General features: G+C 44.1%; 1 protein-coding gene across 1 annotated transcript in view; it reads right to left on the minus strand.

Annotated features, from left to right (window-relative positions):
• Positions 1-25165, minus strand: part of PDCD1LG2 (programmed cell death 1 ligand 2) — a 101454-nt gene extending 76289 nt beyond the window's left edge. Inside the window, exon 1 of the mRNA XM_006881359.1 lies at positions 25114-25165. Within this exon, the coding sequence (XP_006881421.1) occupies positions 25114-25165 (52 nt within the window). The remainder of the gene's footprint in view (positions 1-25113) is intronic.
• Positions 25166-27214: the final 2049 nt, after the last annotated feature.

Below are 27214 nucleotides of genomic sequence, written 5' to 3' on the forward strand. Positions count from 1 at the left end.
TAGAGGCCCTTTTATTAAACCTTAAATGTACCAAAAAGAATTGACCGACACAGAAGAATTTCAAGAAACAACATATGATTAAGAAGCAATGGTCATGAAGGAGGAAGTTCAGGTTGCTCTGAAAGAATTGGCAAAAACAAGGCCCCAGGAATTGATGGAATACCAGTAGATATATTTCAACAAACAGATGCTGCCTTGGATGTGCTCACCAGGTTGTGCCAAGAGTCTAGAGGATAACTGCTTGGCCAACTGACTGGAAGAGACCCATATTTATTCTCATTCCAAAAAAAGATGACCCAACAGAATATGGAAATTATTGAATAATATCACTAAATCACACACAAGCAAAATCCTGATGATTAGTATCCAAAAATCACCAGAACAGTACATAGACAGAGAACTACCAGAAATACAAGCTGGGTTTAAAGAGGTCATTGCACTAGGGACATTATCGCAAAGCCAGATGCATCTTGGCAGGAAGCAGAGAGTTCCAGAGGAATGTCTATTTATGTCTCACTGACTATACAGAGGTTTTGTATGGATCACAACAAATTGTGACTAACCTTAAGGAGAATGGGAATCCCAGAACACTTGATTGTGCTCATGTGAAACCTATACTTGGACCAGGAAGCAGTTCTCAGAATAGACCAAGGAAACACTGCATGTTGAAAGGAGTGTATCAGGAATGTGAGCTGTCTCCATACCTTTTCAATCTATATGCAGAACAGATCATTCGGGAGGCTGGGCTTTATGAGAAGGAATGTGGCATCAGGATTGGCAGGCCTGTTAGTTCTCTTGGCAGTCCACGGTATGTTCAATACTCTTCTCCAGCACCATTTGGATCAACTCAAAGGCATCAATTCTTCTTCTCTAATCCTTGGTCATTGTTCAGCTCTCTTATGCATAATAAGCAATTGCAAAAGCCATGGGTTGGATCAAGCACACCGTCGTCTCTAGACTGGGCATCTTTGCTCTTTGGCACTTTGGAGAGGTCCCTAACAGCACATTTTCCTAATGCAATTCAACTTTTGATTTCCTAATTGCTGGTACCAAGAGTGTTTATTATAGAACCAAGCAAGCTGAAACGCGTATCGTTGAAATATGTCAATTGGTATTCCATCAATTCCTGGGACCGTGTCTTTTTTGCCAATACCTTCAGAACAGCTTAAGCTTCCTCCTTCATTACCATTACCTCTTAATCATATGTGGTTTCACGAAATTTTCCTGTATCAGCAGGTTCATTTTGGTACAGTGACTCTGCGCACTCCTTCTGTCTTCTTTCGATGTATCCTGGATCATTCCATTTTCTGCCCACAGCATCTTTAAGTACTACAAATTGAGGCTTGAATTTGTTCCTCAGTTTCTTCAGCTTAAGAAATGCTGAGCAAGTTTGGCCCTTTTGATTTTCTGACTCTAGCTCTTTGCACATTTAATTATAATACCTTGCTTTGTCTTCCTGAGCTGCCTGTTGAAATTTTCTGTTCAGCTCCATAGCTGCCCTTTGAAATCTGTTCAGCTCTGTAAATTCTGATTTCTTCCTTTTGCTTTGGCTTCTTGGGCCTGTAGTGCAATATTCAGTCTCTTCTGACATCCATCTCGGTCTTTTCTTCCTCCTTTTTCTTTGTAATGACATTATATCAGCATGACAGAACCACATGAAGGTTATGCTGTGGGTCAATGGGTAAAGAAAAGTGGCTCGACCACCCAATGAGAATCAGGGACACTGGACCTTATGGTGGGGCATGAGGGACCTAGGTCCCTAAGGCAGCCGAATTAGTTTTAGGCATCTGAGTGAAGTCAAGAAAAACAAACTGGAACTGCCCGCCATAACATCCACTCTATTGGCCCAGACGCAAGCACAGAAGCAAGTCAAACCAGAGTCAATCAGCTTTAAAAACCACATTGTAAGTTAACTAGCAAAGCATCTTTTCCTCCGCCTTTCACATCTGGAGGACTGACCTGCAGGTTCTGGGGGACATGTCTTCTCTAATAGATCTGTTTTTACCTTCACTCCATTCTCCTTCTTGTCATTCTTTTAAACTGCTTGTTCTAGCCAGTGCTTGGCCTCCACTGGGGTTGTTTTTGAACAGAATATAACCAGGTCAGAATCAGGGGATTCTTCCATAGCCCATCTTTCATTAACTCCCACCTGGTTCAATTCTTTGTGCAGACAAGGGAAGCCAGAACCAGGGCATTTACCGCATGTAACAATGACCTTCCGGTGGGTTTTCAGAGGCTATTAAATCACACAAGAGGAGACTGCCCATCTTTCTCCCAAAGAGCAGCTGCTGGATTCGAACCCTTTGAGTTGGCAGTGCAACTCCTTAGCACTCGGCTACCTGGGCTCTCAATGTGAGGAAACAAGAAATTCTCTGGACACTCTGGTCCAGGCTTAATAAAAATGCCTTTAATATAAATAGTCCTATCTTAGAGGAGACTGATTCTTTTCAAATTCTACTATCTAGTGGGGAAGCTGAAAACTTCCTGCTTGAGTAATTAAAAAATGAAAAGAAGATAAAGTTAAGATGGCGTCTGAACTCAAAGCGCAGGATGCAGCCATGCAGTTCCCTCTAACCAGAAGCACCATGTGCCCAGTTGTAAAGCGGACCCTGGCCTGTCTCAGAGGCTCCAGCCTTTCACGTGGTGCAGGGTTAGAAGCACAGTGCAGCACTTATGAGGCTGGGTTCCAACCCAAAGCACGCCACACCTCCAGAGCTTAATTTATTAGTTACTAGCAAGCTTTTGGCCAGTTGCCTAGTCTGTGTCTCTATTTCTTCCTCTGTGAAAAGGGGATGATAGAATTTTCCTCACAGAGTTTCTTGAGAACCTGTAGTGAATATGTTACCATGTAGTTGACACCCTACATTCTGTCTTCCTCACCTGGCTAAAGAATTAAGCCAGATGGGAGAGACTAGAGGGGTCAGGGTGCAAGCTCCAAAGTGTACAGCAATTTCAGCGGTCCTCAGGAGAGCTGATCTGAGAATACAGCAAGCGTGGCAGCCCTTGGAAGGCTGGTCTTGCTCAAAATAGTCCCATTGTAGGCTTGAGGCCCTGTTAGAGGATGTGGCCGAGAGGAAAATCGAGGAGACAGGAGTGAAGATGAAAGTAAAGACAGCTTTATTAGAAAAGACAATTTCCAGAGGAAAGACTGGATCCTCCTCCAAGGAAAGCCAGTGGTGGAGGAGGTGAAGGGATAGTCACATCTGAGAAAGAGAACAGCAGCAGACAGGAAGGAGATGGAGGAGATCTGTGTACACGTATCACAGGTTACACAGCCGGCTCACTTCCTCGTCTGGGCGAACTTCAAGCTCAAGTCCAGTCTGGACCAACGGGGTGATATTGAAAGAGAAGCCTAAGAAACCCGAGGGGCTTGGTGGCCTAGTGGCAAGAAGCTGCACTGCAATCGCAGAGGTATGCGGTTCAAATCCACCAGATGCTCCGCTGGAGAAGGAGGAGGCAACCTCCTCCTGTACCAGTCAGATCTGATTTGACGGTACACGTAAAAATAATACAATGAAAAAAATGAATAAATGAATAAATAAACCAACCCGAGGGCCTCTGCCTGAACGCTGCTGCACCTACAGGGCCAGAAGGTCTGCAACTAGCTAAAACAGACAACCCTCCTAACTTCCTGAAGAAGAGACTAACATCCGCTTCCACTTCTGTAAATTCCCGCTGATGTTCTGCTCAACCAATGAGAGAGCTCTGTAAATTCCTGCAGATGCTTTCGAACCAGCAATGACAAAACCCCATGGCTGTTTCTTTGTCCACTTCCCTAGAAAAAGTCCGTTTCTGCACAACAGTCTTGCTGCTGCTGTTCCACTGGCAGATAGAGCCCTTCTAAAACACAGGCGTGTGGGTGGGTCTTTCCCTTCCCAGGTCTCCTCTTCCCGTAACAGTATCATGGAAGGTTTAACGTTTGCTGGGCGGTTCCCTCCCTTATCCATCGCTGATGTCCTGGTTCACCCACCACAATGGGATCAGGGTGCCTCAGGGGCAGCTTCTACTATGCACGTCAGGACCATGAGGAATGGTCAGTTATTCACTCCTGTTGATCCAGTTGGTCCTAGTCTTAGCCACTTAGCCTGTCTTTCCCCCTTCATTGGTCCCTAACATGAGTTTCCGCCTTCTTTATCTCACTGGTATCAGTGATAACTCTTCCACTCAGCCTTGCCTTATTTTGACAGACTTACCCAATTCTGACCCTAACAAATGCACATGAAAAAGTTAGTTCACTACAATCCCAGAGGTGCACATTTCAAATCCACCAGATGCTCTGCAGGAGAAGGAGGGACAATCTCCTCCTGTGCCAGTCAAATCCAATTTGGTAGTTGTTGTTGCTGTTATGTACCGTAGAGTCGTTTGCGACTCATAGTGACCCTATGTACAACAGCCCTAAACCCTGCTCTATCCTGCGCCAACCGCACCACCTCTGACACACCCATCCCGATTACCCCAGTCACTGAATCAACCCACCTCATAGAGGGTCTTCCCCTCCTGCGCTGTCCCTCCACCCTACCAAGCATGATGTCCCTCTCCAAGGACCTGTCTCTCCTTACAACATGTCCAAAGTATGTCAGACGAAGCCCCAGAATCCTTGCCTCCAAGGAGTAGCCTGCTTTAACCCTCTCCAGGATGCATCTGTTTGTTTTCTTGACAGTCCATGGTACATTCAATACTCTTCTCCAGCACCACAGCTCAAAAGCATCAATTCTCCTTCTGTCCTCCCTAATCATTGTCCAACTCTCTGATGCATAACAAGTGATTGCAAAGACCATGGCCTGTATCAGGTACACCTTAGTCTCCAGAGAGACACACACAAAAAGAATGAAATAAAATTTAAAAAAATTCACGCTGTATATTAAATCTCTCCCATTGTTCTAATGCTGGGCTATGGTACTAGACCAGATTCAACTACAAAAATACCCTGCTTGGACTAGAATCAAAGAGTCATGAAAATGCATGATGGATGACACTGAAGTCAGGATTCTGGTTGCTTGATTATTACACAGTAATTTAAAAATGAAATATTAAATGTTACATATTAATATGAGGTTTCTTTTGTATTCATTCTTTCTGTGCATTTGCTTTTAAAGATAAATTATAGTTTTGCCTATTTTTTAGGATATGGAAAGAGATGTAAAAACAAGATTTTTGCCAGATTTACTTTTGTGGATTTAAACTCTGCTGCAGTGCTGCACACACTGCTCAAAATCTCCGTGAAGCCTGGGCCCAGAGGAGCGTCAGTGGGTCCACAGTGCGTGGTGCGTGCTGTTTTCAGTCTCTGCGGTGCTGAGTCCTAGTTTAAAGATAAGGAAGGTTGCTCACGGCCACTGGAAGTTGACAACAGCCAGCTGAAGGCAATAATCAAAGCTCATGCCTCACGACCCAGGAAGTTGCAGAAGACCTGTGTGCCCATCATTCTATAGCAGCACGTCACTGGGAGTGAATAGAAAATGTAAAGCAGCCTGACAAATGGCCACCACACAAAGTGAGGGAAACTCAAAGACGCGTTGAAGTCTGCTCTGCTCTCCTTTGGCACAATAAAAACGAATCCACTTCTCAGTCAATTAGTAAACGTGTGAGGAAACACTGATCCTATGTGACACCGAGGACATTCAGCTCAGCGGTTAGATTGAGGTGAAGGACTCACTGTCGCCTCAAACCAAGCTTACACCAAAGGAAGGTCATGGTGACTCCTGGGGGGTCTACAGCTGGATTCACTTCTTCAATCCCAGTGATACCATTACAGCAGAGTCCTGCAATGCAATGCACTCAGATCTGCAACTCTTAGGACTCTGCCTCATCCAGCTCTCCCACCAGACCTCTCTCCAGCCAACGACCACTTCCTCCAGCACCTCCACACATTTTTCTGGGGGAAACTCTTCAACCACTAAGACACCACTGAAAATGACTTCAGAGGATTTGTCAACTCCAGAATGTCAGAATTTTTTGCTATCAGATCAAACAAATGTTTATCTTGTGGGGGTGAGGGTGATCTGTAGATTGTAATGATTCTGGTTTTGATTAATAAAGCTAAGTTTGAACAGAGTTAATAGACTTTCAACGATGAAGTTCAAAAATCATCATTATTTTGGGGATAACCTAATCATTTACAAGTAAGGAACGCTGGTGGCTGGGTGAATTACATGCTGGACTCTTAACCGAACTGCCAGAAGCTCACATCCTGCAGCTGCTCAGCAGGGAAAGGTTGATGCAGCTGCATCCCTTCAAGGTCTGTAGCCTCTGAAACCCAGCGGAGAGTAACTGACTCCATGGTTGTTGTTGATTGCCTTCGAGTCGAGCACGACTCATAGTGACCCAGTGAACAAAAGGCCTGAAACCCCTCCACAACTATCGGCATTTATCTAAGTTCATAGGGTTTCTGGAGACATGTTATTTAGGAAGTGGATGCCACTCCTGCTTTCAAACCTGTTATAGTACGCTATTGATTTCATATGCCACTGAGTTGTTTGTGATGTATAATGATATATAATGACCCTATGCACAGCAGCTGTGAAGCGTGCTCTTCTGTACATAGGGTTCTCAAAGGCCAGTTATATTTCAGAAGTGGCCAAGCCTTCTTCCTAGTCTGTCTTAACTTGGATGTTCATTGTTAGAAGAATATCTGACAGACAAGCATTTTACCTAGCAGGTGAAAAACACTCCCCTTACAGAAATACCGATACATTCACTGCCCACTCACCCCAAGCACGTGGGACTTGTCTCTACGTTTTCCCTTCTATCTCTCAACTCCTTGCACAATCAGCTACCTAGTCAAACCCTCCCTTCCCCAACCACCTCTCAATATGATCACCGGTCACTTTTGTAATGGACTCTGTGGCAATGGGTATTCATTTACAAATATCAATAAAATAGAAAGTTTAGACACAAGGTATAAGCTGTCTAAAAGGTTAGGCCTGCTTTAAGTTTATCTGACCATTCAGTAGTTTGCATATGTATTTCTTACAAAGAAGGCTGTTTATGTATATCTGTTTTGTTTTGTTTTGTTTTGTTTTGTGGGAGAGAGAGCTATATGCATAACTCCTGCTATTATTTGTCGGGTGTTTTTTTTTTAAATACTTTTCATGTTGTTATACTTCCAGGGCAGGGTGGATGTTGAGTCATCTCTGTATTCTCGCTAATGCCTAATTTATACAGCAGGCCCTCAGTGAAGGTTCAATAGGGAGGTCCCATTATTATTAATAGCCAGCCCACTTCTGTCTAGTGAGAAACTAAGCCAGGTGATTCTCTTGTTAACTCTCTGTTCTTAATATGAGTAAAGAACGGATAGACATTCTTAACTGGTGGTAGGCAAAAAAGAAATTGTTTTCTGCTAGAAAGTCATTTGTTCTGAAATTGGTGAAGAATGAGGTGTCTTTCTTTAAATAAGTTGCAACTTAATTCTATGTTAGAAATCTTGTATGCAAACCAAGTGCACTGTGTTAAGACAATCTCACCTCACGAACCTCTCCATCACATTTCTAAGGCTGTAAATCACAATGAGAAGAGCTTGTCCAGCCTCCTCTCATGGAACAGCTGGCGGAACTGAACCAATGACCTTTTTGGTTAGCAACACTCCACGTAACCCTCTATGCCACCAAGTCTCCTTAGTCGATCAGTGTTGTCTGAAGGTGTTGAGTGGCGCTGAGTTGACTATGACTCATAGCAACTCTATGAACAACCGACCCAAACCCTGCCTTATCCTGTGCCATCCTCATCTCTAACACATAGAGCACACTGTACAGTCACCGTGTCAGTCCCTCTCTTTGGGGGTTCACTGACACTCCATCTTTCTAAGCATGATGTCCTTCTCCAGGGAAGAGCCTTGCCTTGCCATACGTCCAACAGACAAAGCCTCTCTACCTTTGCCTCCAAGGAGCACTCTGGCTGCACTTTTTCCAAGATACATTATCTGTTTGTTCCGTTGGCCGTCCACGCGATAGCCAACGCTCTTCTCCAGCACCGGAAGAGCCAAAAGAACCAACTTCACCGCTGTTGCATGGATTCAGAGCTGGCCTGGAGGGTTTCCATGGCTGGGAATCATTTGATAGACCTGGTTTCCCTCAAAGCCGCTGATGAGTTTGAACTACCAACTCTTTGGCTAGCAGGCAAACTCTTAACTCACTGCACCACCAGGGCTTCCTAACAGGAATGAATCAGTTAGATGCAAAGGTGTCAGTGTCAAGATTTTAAAGGTGCAAAGTGGAAGGGGGAAATAAGCAGCATTCTAGTTAATTCTAGTTAATTTTGACCCCATGGAAAATTCCAAACGTACTCTGTCCAGCAAGTCAGTTATACCATCAATCCAACCCAAGACCAAATCATAGTTATTTTAACTTTTAAGACAGAAAGAAAACGGAAAGCCACTGTTAACTTTTCCTAACAGTCATGACGTGGCTTAGTTCACAGCTCTCAGTCCTCAGAATGATTTAATAAATGCTTTCTTAGCACTAATAACAGTAACGCATGGCTTTACAGGACTAGGCTTTGTGTTAAGAGCTAGCTTATTGGGGGAGCTCTGGTGGCCTAGTGGTAAGGAGCTGCAACTACAATCCCAGAGGCGCACGGTTCGAATCCACCAGATGCTGTGCCGGGAAAGGAGGGACAATCTCCTCCTGTACCAGTCAGATCTGATTTGATGGTACACTCACACAAAAATAATAAAATAAAAAAAAATTTTAAAAAAAAGAGCTAGCTTATTGAGTCTGAGCCAATTTTACCCACAAGGAAACAAGCTCATCAGAGTTATGCACACAAAGCCATTCAACTAGAAAAACCAGAATTTCTGTCTGACCAACTTAGACCCTTCAAAGCAACCTCTTTCCAAATACACATCCATTTCTCACTATGACTAGAAATCTTTTCTTTCCTATTCACTTGTAAGGTAGCAAGACTTAGAGTTCCTTAAATTGAACCAAGCAAACACAAGCAAAAATAACCAAGCCTGACAAGTTGATGTTGACTCAGAGCTGCCCCGTAGAACAGGGTGTGAACCCCCCACAAGGTTTCAGGGCTCTACACCTCTGTGGAAGCTCTCATAGCTTTCTCTCACCTCAACGAGCCCAAAATCCAAATCCAGACCCACAGCCCTCGGGTTGATGCCCACACCTGACAACCTGCCACCGGGTCTCTGCAGGCGTACATGTTTACGAGAAGTGATTGGTTTCCCTTGCAGGGTGACTGGTGGATTCCAATAAGGAACTTTCAATTAGCAGCTGCAGTGGTTACTGACTGTCCAGTCAGGACCATCACCTAGCTAAGCCTCCAGCAGAGTTTGTTGTTGTTGTTGTTGTTAAGTGTTGTCGAGTCGCAGGCGACTCATAGCGACCCTATGAAGCAGAGTCCTGGACGCTTGGGTGTCTCTCATCCTCTCTCCAGGTTCATACGGTTTCCAGAGGCAAATTAATACGGAAGTGGATGCCACTCCTCCTTCCAAGCTTGTTTTAATCAGGGCGCTCCACCCTGTTCTCTGTCCACATTGGGTAACCAGCCATTAACGCATTTGACACATCAGTGTTACAGTGTTCAGCCTCACAGCAACCAAGAGTGACCATGGTATGGTAACTTGTACACCAGGGTTATATGACCTAGAGGAATGTCTGAACAAAAACAATGAAAGACAGGCTGAGGGCAGTGGATTAAAAGTCACCCACCTTTGGCTCGGTAACATAGCCTTCTGCCAGCAGAGTTTCAGAGGCAGTAAGATGGCACAGGAGAAGACGGTCTATCTTCCTCGCGTGGAGAAGCTGGTGGATTTGAGCTGCATGCCTTACTACTGGGTCACCAGCATTTCCAAATTGACCTAAAATGTGCTACACCACAGGACCCTCCTGTATGTAAATAGGACAAGGACATACACCAGTGGGTTTTTTGTTTTGGTTTTAAAATGTTTCCCTCTCGCAACCCAAATCCATTTTCATCATGTTTTTAAGTCCCCAGGGACCTTCAGTGTCCTAGAAAGAGAAAATCTCGTTATACGCTGGCATTCTCACTTACCCCACGCTCGCCAGGTCCGAGGAGGAAGGGGGTGCTGTGCAGAGGGTCTTCCTTCTTTCTTCATTTGGACTTGAGGAGGCATTTTAAAAAACCTCTTAGCATCAAGTTCTCCCCTCAGGTTCAGGTGCATTTTGCTGGACACTTGCTCCACGGTGAAGTGTCTCTTTTTCTCCTTCCAGGTTTGTCCACGCACAGCTTTTTGTCTCTACCCTTTGGAAATCATGTGCTTGTGTTTCGCCAAAGCCTGGAGGCTTCAGCTCAAGACAGGCCGTGGTTTCCAGTAGTTTCACAATGCTGAGAGAAGCAGCTTGAGTTTTGGGGACTTTGACAGTCCCCAATAGACCCAGCATGCTGTCTCCAAAAGTCCCCTCTTGTAGATATGCACAAATCTGACTTGCAATGGTATGTTAACCTCACTTCTCAGATGGGATAAATATACGCTGAGATCATTCTTACAAGCGTTCCAAGGTCCAAAAGTTTTAACCGTTTGTACCTATGAGAGCATGAACCCATCACTGAGGGAGGACTCAGTTCCAGCTCGTGGTGACTCTGTGCCAGAAGCGTTTTCCTTGGCTGTGATCATGGTGATTCCATGTGTCTGAGGGTTTTCATTGGCTGAGGCCTTACGGAAGCAGATGGCCAGGCCTTTCTTGCATGGTGGATCTGAATGACCAACATTTTGGCAGCAGCCAGGCAGGGATCTGTAGGAGCACAAACAAGCTGTTAGTCCAGTCCATTTATTGTTTTATAATAGGCTCATTTAGCGTCCTGCTGACACAAACCCTCAACTGTCTCAGCAGAGGCTGTGAGCAAACTGATCATGCCGCCATGAGCTGGGGACAAGCCAAGATAACACTCAGAGCTCTGGGTTTCTTGGCACAATCCATGCAATTTACAGCCTCTCAAGACCCCAGGGTCACTGACGAGTTGGTTCTGCCTCAATGACAGTGAGTTTTGTCTAATATGCAAAGTGCACTATGCTAGACTCAGCTGTAAAGCGTACTTCTGTTTACTTCACAATACCTCGATCTTGGAGAACTGTTTTGGATCATTGAAGACAGAACTTCCTCATTTATTTCTGTCACTGTTTCATATCGCCTTCTAATGCTTGGACAAACCACCTCTTATTGAATCAGTTCCCTATTGATGGACATTTGGGTTTTTTCCAGTGTTTTGCTTTTATACATGTAGCTGCAATGAACACTCATACACATATCTCACTTGACACGTGTAAGAACGTCGCGGCAGGGCAGGTTTCTAAAGTGGAATTGCTAGGTCATTTACATTTTAATGCTGTTACTTGTTGGCTCCAACACAGGTGAGTCTACATACAACAGAAGGAAATGTTGCCTGGCCTTGTACCATCTTCACTTCATTGGTAGGTGTGTTTGTTCCATTGTTGGGACCACTGTGCATTCTAGATGCTTTCTAATCTACAGCACCAGTCTTCTAGCACTGCTTCAGACAAATACCGGGTTTTTCAATGACTAATTTTCAGAAGTACATTCTCTTCCTAGTCTGTCTTAGTCTGGAAGCTCTGTTGAAATCTGCATCCTGTGTGATCCTGCTGGTATTTGAAATATCAGTAACACAACTTCTAGCATCATACTAACATAAAAGCCACCACTGTATAAGTGGTCAGACTGGTAGTGAATCGTTTTTGTCCCTAGAGGTAGTCCCCAGAGGGAGTACTAACTTACATTCCCACTTACAATGGAAGGGCTCACAAATTGTCTCCAGTTGTTACATTCATCCTTTATGTAAAAAGAGGAGTCATGGTGGTGACACGCTGGGTGGTAATGGGTTTAGATGGTAGCGTGTTGGGTGGTTGGTAGCACATTGGGAGGTCACAGGTTTGGGTAGTAGTGTGTTGGGTAGTAGTGTGTTGGGTAGTGTTTGGGTAGTAGTGTGTTGGGTGATTGTATGTTGAGAGGTCACAGGTTTGGGTGGTGGTGTGCAGGATGGTAGTGTGTTGGGTAATGACATCCTGGGTGGTAGCATGTTGGGAGGTCACAGGTTTGGGTGGTAGCATGTTGAGGGGTAATGTGTGGGTAGTGACGTGGTGGGTGGTAGCATGTTGGGCTAACTGAAAGGCACTGGCTTTTTCCTGTAAAGACTGACAGCCTCAGACACCTGATGGACGCTTGCTAAGACTTGCTTTCTACTCATCAGTGGCTTCTATAAAGAAGCTGCTTTCCACATGAGACACCATCAGAATGGCATCTTCTCCATTCTCCAGGGTCGAGCCAAACCTAGCTTCCTTTATGAAGGCTTCCAGGTCTCATCCTGCCTCAACCTCCAGAGAGACTGTGTTCACATTCTCTGGCACCATTCTTAGGTACTCTTATGCCAACACTGGACTTCTATTTAATTTTTTCAGGAATTTATATAGTGCTTGTTTATGTAGCTCCATGAAAGCATGAACTACATTCAATCTTTGATTTCTCCTCAAAGCCCAGAATGAAGATGCCCATGGGGTGACTGGGACCCACTGAGATGATTACAAAGAAACTGGGAAATGTGTGTGGAGGTGCATATAATAAGGCACTTTCTATGTCTCAGTTTTGTCATGTGAGAAGAGACATGGAAAAAAATTATAAGGCTGGAAAGAAAGTGCAGTGGTGGAGTAACATACACAGAGAAAAATCAGAAAGTCAGATATATCGAGATTTGCACCAATCCTTTGGGTAAATTTCTTTTCTCCTTGTGGTTTTTTTTCTCCCTGTGAATGTAGGCACTGGGCATTATTTAGTTCGGTTTCACCAGCGCTGTAAGCACCCTTGTTGCTAGCTGCCACCAAGTTGGTTCTGACTTGTAGCAGTTTTAAGTACAACAGAACAAAACACTTCCCAGTCCAGTGACATCTTCAAAATCCCAAGCATGCCAGAGCCATTGTCACAGCCCCTGTGTCACTCCTGCTCACTGAAGGACTTCTTTTTCGAGGAAACTATATTTGGGGGTAAGGGGTGGGGTTTGGGGAGATGCGGGGCGGGGGGGGGATTGTATACCAATGAGGGAGTTTTTCTTTTGCTTTTCAAGGAGAGGAGCAAATGGGGGGGGAGGGGGGAGGGGTTTGTGCTGGGAGAAGGGTGCAACAATGAATGAATGGAATCCCAAAGTCTCTGTAGATGTTCATTGAAATGAAAAATAAACAACCTAAATTTAAAAAAAAAAAGAGTGATGTCTGTCTCCAGGGATCAGCTCCTCTATGAGCTCGAGTGGTGTGCATAACTCCTGGGCATGCCAACCACAAGAGGGGAAATTTGACACCACCAGCTGCTTTGCAGAAGAAAAGGGGGCAGGGAGCTCTCCTGGCTTAGTGGCAAGAAGCTGCACTGCAATCCCAGAGGTACACAGTTCAAATCCACCAGATGCTCTGCTGGAGAAGGAGGGGAAATCTCCTCCTGGACCTGTCAGATTCGATTTGACGGTATATATACACACACACACACACACAAAATAAAAAATAAAAAACCAACAGAGGAAAAGTGGGCAGTCTCCTCCCATAAAGATGAAAAGCCTCAGAAGCCCTGTCATCAGGGGCTGGACTCAACCTGAGGGCAGTGAGTGGGCTGGTTATTTTTATTGTTGTCCTTGTTGTTGTTAGGTGCTGAGGAGCGGAGTACCACTCACACTGACCCTATGAACAGCCAACCTGAAACCGCCCTAACCTGTGCCCTCCTCACGCTCTCTGACACCATAGAGCCCATTGCTGAAGTCACTATGTCAGTCTATCTCATTAAGGGTCGTCTTCTTCATCAGTCTTCCATCTTCCAAGCACTATGTCCGTCTCCAAGAATATCTTCACCGAGCTGCATGTCTAAAGAATGAAGGATGAAGCTTTGCCACCTTTGCTTCCAATGATCACTCTACCTGTCTGCTCAGTTGGCAGGCCATGGGATATTCAGTACTCTTCTCCAGCACCACAACTCAAAGGTATCAATTCTTCTGTCACCCTTATTCACTGTCCAGCTCTCTGATGCACAGCAGGTGACTGAGAAGACCATACAGCCTCGTCACATACACCTTCGTCTTCAAACTGACATTATGCTCTTCAGCATTTGGAAAGGTCCTTGACAGTGGACTTGCCCAATGTAAAATATCTTCTAATTTTGGACTGCTGGTATCATGGGTGTTGATTGTTGATCCAAGCAAGATGAAATCATTGACAGCTTTAATCCTTTGTCCATCTATCATAATGTTGACTGTTGGTCCTGTGCGGAGGACTTTTGTCTTCTTGATCCTGAAATGTAGTCCATGTCGATTGATCTTCTGCACTGTTTCATATCCTACCCCTTTTCGGTGAGCAGAGATATGTCATCTGCGTAACTCAGGTTGTTAATGAGGCTTCCTCCAATAAAACACAAATAGCCATTCTTCTGGTATTCTCTGCTTTTAGCCAGTAACCGTTGGACATTAGCAGCGATATCCCTGGTGCTGTGACCTCTTCTAAAACCAGCTTGAACATCTGGTTTTTTAATGATCTTCAATAGTATTTTGCATGCAGAGGTCCCAAATCATTGAAGAGTGCACAATTCTTAGGCTCTGTCCCCAGCCTACAGATTATGCCCATGGATAGACTGAGTGGGTCTTCACCTCTCCTTCTCTACCCAGGATGCGGCTACCCATTCTCTCAGAACTATTCTTCAAATACCCTCTCACAGTCTTTCTCTCTCTCTCTCTCTCTCCCTCCCTCCCTCTCTCTCTCTCTCTCTCCCATCTGGTCTTAAAGTCTCTGGTCTATCCTCTCTTGCTGGGTCATCACTGCTGGCTTCTTGGCCTGCAGATCTCTGCTGATGGTCTCACTCCTGATGGGTCCTTCCTGTGGCCCCTCACTGCCAACTGTTCCCATTGTAGCACCCCCTGGGGACACTGGGTGAGCTGCCCTCACCTTGTGCAGGAAGAAATGTCCTGGAGAAGTGACACTGATGGGAATACAGAGGTCCGCAGTGTGTGCTTTCTGATAATATGACCCTCCTGTGCCTCTCAGTGTACATCTCTATGTGAAAGTTTGCAGGCAGATCATAAATTGACAGAAAAAGCCAAAATATGATGCCTTCACAATAGCTAAGAAACCAAACCAAACCCACTGCTAATAAGCTGCTTGTGAACTCATGTCCCCATGGCTTTGCATCCTGGTGGGACTAGACTGTCCGCTTTCCTCCTGCAGAACAGCTGGTGGGTTTGAATGGCCAACCTTCTGATTCCCTAACAGCCTGACATGTACCTCACTAGGCCACCAGGGCTCCTACTGAGAAGTGAAGGAGAGGAAGACATATGTTAGCTGATGTAGCTACAGACTTGCCATTTAAAAATGTCATATCCCTATAGTCATTACTTTTTAAAAAATTATTAAAGTTTACAGAGACTTGGATTTCCATTCATTCATAGTTGTACACTTTCCTCCCTGCCCACCCCTCCTCCTCAGTTCACTCTTCTCTTTGAAAAGTAAAAAAAAAAATAAAAAAACATCTTTCATTGTTTTACAATCTGCCTGTCCCCCAGTCCACTCCACTTTGCAGCTTCCAGTCTGGACTCTTGTCATGACAATAATACCTAATCACATATCCCTTTTAAACAGTTCTCTCAGTCATTTGTTTCAATGCAGTATACTTTATACTTTATTTATCCCCTATTAGTTTTCCCCCAACTCCGATGTCAGTCCCGCTTTACAGCAGTGGCACTATGCAGTTTTGTCCTTTTGTGACTGAGATATTTCACTCAGTATAATGTCCTCCAGGGTCACTCATTTTGTATAATATTTCATGAGTTCCTTATTTTTCCAATGCAGAATAGCATTCCATTGTGTGAATATACAAGAGCTTTTCTATCCATTCATTTGTCGATGGGCACTTAGGTTGTTTCCAACTCTTTTCTATTGTGAATAAAGCCACAATAAACATGGGTGAGCATATATAGGCTTGGGTGGCAGTTCTGGTTTCTTTAGGGTACATTCCCTGTAGTGGAGTTGCTGGGTCAAATGATATTTCTATTTCCAACTTTTTGAGAAAGCGCTATACTGCCTTCCACAGTGGTTGCACCATTTTACACTCCCACCAACAGTGAATAAGGGTTCCAGTTTCTCCAAAACCTTGCCAGCATTTGTTTGCTGCTCTGTTGAATTTTGCTATTCTTCCTGGAGTGAGATGATATCTCATAGTTGTTTTGATTTGCATCTCTCTTAGAGCTAGGGATTTTGTACATTTCTTCATGTGTTTATTCGCCATCTGAATGTCTTCTTTGGTGAAATGTCTGTTCATTTCCTGTGCCTATTTTTCAATTGGGTTGTTTTCCTTTATCTTGTTGTGGTGCTTGAGTATTGATAGTCATTACTTTTAAAGAGTCATTTTACATTTTTCTTTTGTAAGTAAATAATAGGTAAGAATGGTATAAAAAAAACTTGAAAGAAAAAGGTTTTTTCTGCAGGCTGCAACAAAACAAGTTTTATGTAAACTTAAGATTGCTCTCAAAAATGAAATCAACTGAAAAGCTTTCCTTAGGATTGGAGAACTGAAAAATGTGAAATTGGCAAATGTTATGTGTCTTTTTATAAATTTCCTGGTAATATTGTAACTTTAGCTTTGGTTGATTTTTGGGTTTTAGGTGTTTATTTTTACTTCTTTTCTTAGCTTTCTCATTCTTGATGGGGCAGGAATTTACAGAACTGAAGAACTGACTTGAGAAAAGTCATACTATTCTATGAGACCATTTGAGTCAGAGAAATTATCACAGGTCTCTTGAAATGGAGTTCTGATGCATGCTACAACATAGATAAACCTTGGAAACATCACACTGAATGAAAATAGTCAGCCACGAAAGGACAACGCTGTACGGTCTGTTTTGGATTGAATTACGCTCAGGATGAGGCAAGGTTCAGAGCCATTGTGTATAGGGTCTCTATAAGTCATAGTCCACTCCATGGCACATAACAACAAAATACATTCAAGGCATAGTCCATAAGGAGTCACGCTGCTAACTCAAAGGCCATGTCCCTTTGGAAGCTCAAATTCACCAGTGGCTCTGTGGGATTAAGTGGACATTATCCTGTGGGACTCATATCCTTGGAAACCCAATAGAGGGCCAGCTATGAGTTGGGGTTTAGACAGAGGACAATGAGTTGAGTTCTATGCTTTTAGAGAATGAGCTATCCTTGCTATGTTAATGAGGCAAGATTAGTAGAAGGCTACCTTGAGTCAACCTCTTTCGAGATATAAAAGATGTAAATAAACATGTGAAGAGTAGCGATGAGGTAAGATAGATGCCAAGACACATGGAGATCTCGAAGGAAGAAACAAACCAAAACTCAAGAGACAAGGACCTTCCTCAAGTGTTAGGAGCTAGCCTTCGCCTAGAACAAACATTCTGAACTTAGACGTCCATTCCCCTAAACTGTGAGGAAATGAATTTTTATTGGCTAAAGTCATCCACATGGAGTATTTCTGGTACAGCAGAACTAGATAATGAAGATAGAGTATTTGGTACTAGACGAGCTTCTCTAACACGTACCTAAAACGTGAAAGCAATTTTAGAATTGGGTAATGTCCACGGGCTAGAGTAGTGGTACATGTTCAATGTTTAGATTGTCTTGAAGAGACTAGTGGTAGAATTATGGGTGCCAAAGGTAATTGTGGGGACTGCTCAGGACATGAGAAGAGCTACCCAGAAAGCACTGTTGTTGTTAAGTAACGTTGAGTCGTAGATGACTCATAACGACCCTGTGAACAAAAGACCTGAACACTTGTATAACTTTGATAATTTCTCCATGTTCATAGAGTGTCTGGACGCAAGCCATTTCAGAAGTAGATGCCACTCCTGCTTCCGAGCTTGTTTTAATCGGGGAGCTCCACCAAATACTGACCACCATGGGTGACCATTATCACATTTGACACATCAGTGTCACAGTGTTTAGCATCCCAGCAACCACGAGTTACCTCTGTACAGCAATGCACAGACCAGTGCTATACCACTTAGAAGAACATTTGACCAAAAACAATTAAAACCAGGCCTAGATTAAAATCATCGACCTTTGGCTTGGTAGCATCACTTTCTGTCCACTAGGCAGATACATATGGCACCAGCAAAAGAAAGTTCCTAGAAACCCAGATGCTAATTGTATTTCTGCTAATGTTTTAAGATAAAATGATGAACATGTGTTTAGACAACAGAGGAAGGATGATTCTTCCTACATCAGTAGCAAATAATTTGTGTGAATTATGTTAAAACACATGGTGGGAAGTACAACTTGTAAGTAATGAACTTGGATATCTAGCTCATAAAATCTCTAAATAAAATCTTAAAGGGGTTCCCTTTGCCTCTCACAAGAAAATGTTAAGAGGAAGGAGATGAACTTAAACGAATTGTGCAAAATAGAAATAGAACTTAAAAAATTTGGAGTAGTGAGAGAAGATCTTCACCCTGAAACCCACAGCGTCCCTTTTCAGCAAGAAGTAGCTAAGAGAATATGCCATCCCCTTTTCCTTATGAATCAGGGTGAAGTCTCTCTCAGGGAGGAGTGATAGGGAATGGCAAAGGACACACTGACAAAGAAGATTAATCAGAACTGACTTTGACAAGCACTGTGGCATTTGGACAAGAACAAACTGGGAGGAGGGTAGAGAGAATAGTGCAACAATGAATGAATGGAAACCCAAAATCTCTGTAAATGTTTATGAAAATTAATAAAATATAATTATAGGGGGAAAAAAAATTTGGAAAATTCTACAGTACAAAGAACATGTGACCTAGAATGTTTACTAAGGATATGTTTACACAGTCTTTTGATAATGAGATTACACCCATGACTGGTGGGTATACCCAGCTGCCACTGCGGAAAACCTTCCGTTTAGACTAAAGGAGAGAGAGAATGAAAGGAACACTGTCTGCCCCCCCTTGGAATTGTGTAGACCGGTCAGAGATCCTCCAACCGTTACCCTCAAGATCAGCAGTATTTGTGGAAGGAACACAGGAAGCAGGGCCTTCTCTGTGTCAAAGGGTGAGGTCACGGACCCCTGGATCTTAGAAGGATGAATGAAGCCATGGCCTCCAGGTCCAAACAGTCAGATCTTCACCTACGTGCTCCAGAGAGCTGGGCAGCCATTGCATGTGCTGCTGCTCAAAGCTGCGGGGGCAGGGCTACCTCCAGGGCTGAGCGGGTCGGGGTCGTCACTCAGCTGGACTAGGAGAACTGGGTCCCAAAGCGGAGAGTGTGGACATGCCCTGTCAGTGAATCTGGCAGACAGGGCTGAAACACAAGCTGAGGGGCCTCTACCCAGACTCCAAAGGGCCTGGTCAATCCCTAAAGTCTGGAAAGCGGGGCTGTTGCCCTGATGGACTCAGAGAACAGATTACGTTCAGACCTTGAGAACAAATGCTGCAAGTGACACTTGCTTGGCGCCTGGGACTCCTTCTTTCCTCTCATTTCTCCCATTTCTAAGGGGAAAGTCTAATCTAGACTGGTTCTACCTTTGTATGTTGTGAATGGAACTTGTATTCTAGAATCCACAGAAGATAAAGTTTGCCCTGGGATGAAATATGCCTAAAGTCTTACCCTGGTGCTGTAGGTTAATTGTTCAAATGGCTTCCCCAGCCCATTTGCGTTAGCTTTTGCCACATGCCTGGGCAGGGCTATGTCAGTAATGTGAATGAGGTGCAAGCCCCTCTGAAAGGGGACTGTTCCCCTTGAGGAGGGCCTGCACTGTATGGACCACTGTTTTCACACATGTATTTCGATAATTCAGGAGATATGATTTTGGAGTTGATATTAAGGTTTCTAGGATAACATGATGGGGTGAGTGTTACTTGTATGGAGTAAGGACATGCATTTTAGGGGGCCATGAATGGAATCAAATGGATTGAATTATGTCCTTCTGAAAAATCTGTTGTAAATCTCAACCATTATTCTTGTAATTACAACCCCTTTGGGAATGGGCTGGTTTTTGTCATATTAATGGGTCAGAATTGGTGTAGGATGTATTTTGAGTCAACCTCCTTAATAAAGGAGATTAAATACATGAGTGAGCAGAGATACAGAAGAGGCATGAAGATCACCCAAGAGCAGCAACTTAGACAGAGAGCCCTTCCTTCAGGGCTGACACATGGGGAGAGCCTTCTCCTACAGTCAGCGCCCCAGATCCAGACTTTTAGTCTCCTAGATGGTGAGACATTTGTTAAAGTCATCTATCTGTGCTCTTTTCTGTTATCAACTCAGCTGAAGAACTAAGATACCCCCATTTATATGAAATAGGTAAATACAGAGAGATCAGAGTTTGTTCATGAATGTGGGGATATGAGGGAGGGGACCAAAGGGACTCAGTATTTAGAGGCCCTGGGTTTCTGTGAGTGGTGGTGGAAGAATCTGGAAATGATGCTTGCACAATGTGGTGAATGTAATCAAACTTGGAATTTAACATCTAAATATTGTTTACTTGTAATGTTCTGCCCTGTGTGTATTTAGTCACACACATAGTCCCTTTAACAGAGCTTGATGACTAACTCAATAAATAGGTGGTGTGCTGACAAGGCGACATGCCTTTGAATGGGTAATCTTCCTTGTTAGGATTCTTCACTTCCTTTCAAGACCTGCAGATAGAAATAGACCCTATAGACTCCCATCTGTCTGTTTACTGTTGTGGAGGAAAGTCCCTTCATTCTCTTGCATCCTTCCTCGTAGATCTTTGCCTTGAATGAGAAACCTGTGATTCTTTTCTTGGTATTTCTCTCCCTCAGATAGGCTATCGCATGGAGAAAACTGACATTATTTCAAAGAACAAAATTTTCTTCCCTATAAATTCTCGTGATTTTTTTTCATCACTCAGGATTCAAGAGCATGCTGTATGAATACCACTACCACCAATTTCAGTCAACTCCAACTTGTGGTGACCCCAAAAGTGTCAGGTGCCAGAGGAGCACTGTGCTTTACAGAGTTTTCGGGGCTAAGTTTTCAGAAGCAAATTGCCAGGGCTTTCTCATACGGGGCTTCTGGGCAGACCTGAACCACCATGCTTTCAGTAAGCAGCCCAGCATGTGTAACGTGTGAACCTCGCAGACTCCAGAAAACACAGAGTAGGAACAACTGAACCGGACGGAGAAGAGGCTGTAGCTCTTCCAAGCAAGTCTCCTTCCTAAACCGAGTGGCTTTACAAAACAAGAAAATGGACATTCCGGTCTACATTGAGGAACAAAATAAATAAAGAAAATTTTATTAAGTTAATGCAGGTGTAAATAGTTACAAATACAGTTATAATACATCGTTGCCTGTGTCACTTACAATGACACAAAGAATAAAAATAAAGTGCCTTACAAATCTAGTGCAGTGAGTAGAGGTGCTAAGGCTTTGGAATGGAGGAAGCCGACTGTATGTCTAACCCAGTTACAATCGCCGCTCGTCCTATAAACACGGAGAACTGTGCAAATGAACACGCACAAAAAGGCATTCTGTCGGAGTCTGTTTCCAGCCTTCAAGTAGGTAAAGGAAGGTCTTACTTCCGATCGATTGAGGGGAAACTGCCGAGAAGGAAGAAATGCTTGGGTCCCCTGGAGTGGCATCTGAATCTCAGAGGCTCATTCGTGCTAAGAGTTGTCAGGACTCAAGGGTTAAGCCTGGCTAATGGGTCTTCTTTGGCACAGGGGAGGGGTGAGGACAGCCAAGTATCAAGGTACTCTACTGGAGATTTGAGAAAGGAGTTGCAGATGTGCAAACAGAGCATCAAAATTAATTTCACACTCAAGGGAAATCAAATCATTCAGAAAAAAAAAATTCTAACTCAAACGATCATCTTCTGTCCAGTCAAGTTCATCCAGTGGAGATGTCACATGTGTGTCAGAACAGAACTGGACCCACAGGGTTTTCAACAGCTAATTTGTCAAAGGTGATAGCCAGAATTTTCGTCCCAAGTGCTTCTAGGTGGATTCAAACGTTTAGCCTGCTGGTTGGCAGGTAAGGGTGTCAAGAGTCGACACCACCCAAAGTCTCCAGTTCTGTCATTCAGGGCTACTAATAAATTGCCTCTAAGAACGTAACTGACTCTGCAAACCCTGGAGGACTGACTGTGCCCAAATCCATAGTTGAGCAATGCAACATTGACCCAGTTATAACCTGCAGAGTAAGTAGGTGCAAGTTGTCTAAATCTGCATATCATACATACTTAGCATGCGCTAAACACTGGTGGATACGACAGCAGCTAAAAAGAACAGGACCTAAAGCCAAATAAGACACAGGCTGTCACTTCCGGGAACTGCCAGTTTGGATCAGGCCGCTTGTTACAGAAGACACTTGATGAACAAGCAAAGTAGACAGGAGGTGCCGCATATGTCCCCAGGTCTGTGAGAACGAAGGCAGAGGACACACACACACACACACACACACTCTCTCTCTCTCTCTCTCTCTCATTCTCTCAAGTTCCCTCGTGAATGTTTGCAGAAGACTGTCCCAGAAATCGGCCACAGTGGTTGCCTCTGGAAACGGCACGTAAAAAAAACAGGTAGAATGGAGGTTTTCCATAATCTTCGTGGTCTCGGGAATTTTAAATCATGGAAGGTTATAGATTCAAAATTCAAGAGCATTGAAATAAAAAGAGAAGAGTTACTAAACAGTACTAATAATGATACTAAAATAAAACCAAACTCCATGCCATCGGGTCAAGTCTGACTAACAGCGACTCTCCTTCGGGCTTCCAAGACTGTGATCTTGATGAGAGGACTGTCCAGCTCTCTCCCACAGACCACCCGGTGGATCTGAACCACTGACCTTTCAGTTAGCAGCTGGATACAGACATTAGCCGTTATGCCACCCACACAATAAAAGACAGCATCAGATTGCACGATAAGGGCAAATAAATAGTGATAAATAAGCTAATGAATATTATTAAAATATTTTGTTGTTTTGCACAGTTCTTTCAAAGACTGGCTTCTCCTCATAAACTCTGTATTATTGATGGGATGTTTGAGTACGTTCGTCTGTCCAGGTGGACACTGACAGGCATCTGATATGTCCCGTCTTCTGCCCTTTCATCCTTAGCCCCCACCCTGTCCTCAATTCTCCTCCAGGACCCCCTGCTCCACAAACAACATGCCGCCTCTGCTTCTGTGAGGGCTCAGCTCTGTGGACTCAATGCCTGGCACAGCGACACAGAGGAACCACTGTGTAAAGGCTGTGTAGGAAATGAACTGCTCAGAGCCAACGCTCCCTCAAGATGATCTTTTAGAAGAACAGAGCTCGACAGGGTCTAAGTCCGAGGCCTGCTCTTTAGAGGTTTGGGAAAGTCACTTGGTGCCTCAACTTCCCAAATGTAAAACAGGTACACTAACTAACAGTGCTTATCACAAGGGAGCGGTTAAAGGCCTGAACAAGCTTATGTGTGCAGAACACCAGAGCTGTAAAGCTGATACGTGGGGCAGACAATGTAACATTCACTTGAACCCCGAGACTGTCAGTGAAGCACCAGTAGGTGTAACAGGGTATGTACTTCACAACTCATCCCTGGTAAAAGTTATCAAGCACTTTCCCATCACTAGACTTTTGACTGGATGGGAGTAATTTGTTCCTAATTACATAATAAGTTTAGTCTGGTAACAAAAGTTTAACAACTACTTTGACCTGTCTTCCAAAGAAATCATTCACTCCACAGGACAAGAAGAGCTCAGAGACTCCAAAGAAACTGTAAACATTCACACTTCAGGGCTTCCGCAGCACTGAGGGCCCAGCCACGCAGAAGAGAGTTGGGGTCACTCGCCTGGAGACGGAGGGCACTGTGGCAGCAGCTGACCGCTACACAGGGTCTCCAGCCTGTTCTCTGGCGGGAGTGACAGAGGTGCCACACCTACAGTGTCGCTTCTCGCTGGCCCCTGGTCTCCCGTCTTCCTGAAGTACATTTTCCTTGTGGGAACCTTGTCTCCTCCGTCTCTCTGGTCTCTCTCGGCAGCTTCCCTCTGTGGGGCTGGGCCTTCCCAGAGCTGCATGATCTGCAGACAGGCGGCCGGCCATTCTTTCTCATCCCCGGCTGGGACAAGCTCCCAAACCTCCAGAGAAGCCCTGCTTTCGACGAGAAGTTTCAGTGCTGGGCTACGTCTCTTCAAATTTTGTATCTGGAGAGCAAGAAAATGTATTAATTTCATGAGAGAGCTGGCAAGGGAAAAAGAATACACAAAAAACCTGAAGAGAAGTTTAACTTGTAAATTCTAGGTGATACAATAAGCTTGCAATAAGAACTTCCTATATTTGTGCCAATTATTTTTCTATGATGCTGGTTAACCGACAGTCTCGGTTTTTAAATTCAAAAGTCCTGCATGTTGGGAAACGCCTAATCCTGAGCAGATCAAGATGCCTGGTCCCCATCCCTGAGCCTGTCCACTAAATGCCATAGTGCCCACAGCACTGGCTGCACCAGGTAACATTTGCACATCAGCTGTACAATGCAGATGAGGTAGGCTTTTGGTTTTCAGATACAGTTTCAAAACAGAAAAATCTTTGTGTCATTTTTTTTTACTGGGTAGTACAGCTAAGTGAGGTTCTTCCAACCTTTTATAAACATAGACATTCATGTCAAAAGGGCTTACACACTTGGGACCCAGCTCAAGAAGGTAGGACTGGTGGGCTCCTCACGCCGGACCTTTTTCTCCTTAACCAGTTGCATGTCTTTGGCAAATTTTTATGATCACTTGACCCTGTTTTCTCTACTGTAAAATTGGCATAAGTCTAGTATTTATCTTTTGAAGTATTTTTGGTAGGGGACAGATTAAAAGAAACAGCTAGCATATATCTGGCCTATGTTGTTGTTATGTGCCGTCAAGTCACCTGTGACCCATAGTGACACGGCTCTGAACCCTGCCCTGTCCTGAGCCAGTCTCACTAATTGTTGTATTTGTCACTCACTCATTTTCTGTCCACATGTGTCAACTTGGTCCCCTGCTACAGGGACAGGCTGGGCTGCAGGGCGCTATGGGGGAGCCAGGTATACCTTGTCATCCTCACTGCCCCCCGACACCTGTTCCCTACTCCCCAGGCTTTCCGCAAGACGCCTTAGCCTGAGAGCCAGTCTCACATTAGAGCAAATTCCCACACCAGCTTCTCTGCAAGCAGTGAGCGCGATGGAGTTCTTATTCCCCTCAAGTGCTCACCGTTTTGGCTCTTCACGTCCTCATCTCGGATGCTACCTTTTTCCACATCCATTCTTCTCACTGGAGAAAAAGAAAGGCTTTTAGTTTTGATGTAACACAGCTCTATATCCTGCAGAGAGGCTCAAGCTTCAATTTCAGAGTCCTGTGATAAACCCCAAACGTGTTCGTCCCCAGGGAAGCCTGCTGGACGTCCCTGTCCCGTGCTCCCCACTGAGGTCACGCCAGCAGGTAAGGCCTGTGATTCATGCTTCCAGACCCTCGTTGAGAGCTCAGATAACACCTATTTACAACGAAGCTGAGTTACAAGAATGACAAAATCCCTTGTTTGGTTTTTTGTTTTGTTCCTTTATGCATAGTTTTTATTAGTAATAGATACTACATAAAATGCTGCAGCATATAATTTTCTGATGCCACTGTACCTATAAGTTTGTATATAATGTGTCCAATACCCCCAAGAAAACATAGATTTATGGAGACACTGATAATAAAAGGCAATAATAATGACCACTAAAAAACTGAAGGAGGTATTCAAGTTACATTGGAACTGACTTATGAATGGAGTTATCAAAACAGACACGACCGTTTGGGACATACATTTTCTACATACACTTTTCTGTTCCACCCTTCCCTCAGGGAGGAACCACGTTCTGAGATATTTTACCATTTCCTGGTGTTCTAGTTATTCTTATTGCCAACTAATTCATTCCCACAGAGAAATGGCAAAAATGCTGGATTTTAGATGCTATGGAGCCGGGTCTGACGGCCCCATCCCGCTGGCGCTCACCACCATCTCTCATGCTTGAGTCCATTCTCACAGCCCCTCTGTCGGTCTAGCCTGTTGAAGATCTTTCCCTTTGTTTGCTGATTCTCCACTTGATGAAGTAGAGCTCTCTCAGGGACTCGCCCCTCCTGACAGCGTGCCCACAGGACATGAGGGGAGTCTTTCATCCTCGCTTCTTACAAGTATTCTGGCTGGATTTCTTCCAAGACAGGTCTGGTTTTGGGGTTATTTAATAACAGCCAGATGTAAGTTGGCAACAATGATTTTGTTTTACAAATCAACTCTGTCTCAGGTCACTAAAACTTGTTCACTCTATTTTGGCTGAATTCTCAGAAATTGTTTTATAGACACAGCTCAGTTATAAGCACCTTCTCCTCAGGCCTGGGGGCAGTTTTTCATCAGCTACTGGAATTTCTTTCCCTCTTTCTACTTCCCTCTTTGACACCAGCCATCCATACAATCCCTTCGTACAGTTCTCTAAGTATTCTGAATCATCTTAAAATAGGAAGAAATTATTTTTATATACTCCTTCTCCTTGATTTTACTTATTCCCATTAGTAATTAGAGGGACAGATGCATGTAAATAAATTTTTTTAAAAAATTTTTATGTCTTGATTTATTTTTAATTTGGTGTACCACTGAATCGGATCTGACAGGCACAGGAGGAGGTTGCCCCTCCTTCTCCAGCAGAGCATCTGATGGATTCGAACTGTGCACCTTCGGGATTACAGTGCAGCTTCTTGGACGAGGACACAAGAGCTCCAACATGTAAATTATTTTTAAAACTATTTGACACCTTCCACTAGAAGTCTTGCAAAATAGTCTATGGTAAAAATATCATTCTCTACAGAAGGACCTCTTTTTACTGTTTAAAGTGGCCAGAAAGCAGCTCAGTATTATGTTGCAACTAATGCATGACTCAGAGTAAACTGAGACAGGCACCTTCAGCTCTTGCTCTTCCGTAAAGTGTAGCACTATTTGCATGAGGTTATTTTCATGATATTGGGTTGACTTCACCTCCATGTGCTCCCATTCTCTTCCTCTCACTCCCAAACACCAGTTCTCCCGGCTCAGCTCCATTATCACAGCTTTTGAGCAGTGGGGTATCTTTGGGCCACTTTGTGAAGGTCTACCAGGCGTACTAAAAGTCTGGCAGTCTGAGTCCAGCTGCCACTCTCTGGAGAAAGAGGAAGCAGTGTGCTCTCACAGATTTACAGCCTCTGAAACCCGAGAAGTGGGTCACCTTACACTGAAACTGACCTGACAGTAATGGGTTTGGAACTCTACCTGTTAACTCTGCCTAGTACACCTTCCTCCCGT

This window comes from Elephantulus edwardii, unplaced genomic scaffold, assembly GCF_000299155.1.
Source record: "Elephantulus edwardii isolate Elephantulus edwardi_28Jun2011 unplaced genomic scaffold, EleEdw1.0 scaffold00014, whole genome shotgun sequence".
Taxonomy (NCBI): domain Eukaryota; kingdom Metazoa; phylum Chordata; class Mammalia; order Macroscelidea; family Macroscelididae; genus Elephantulus; species Elephantulus edwardii.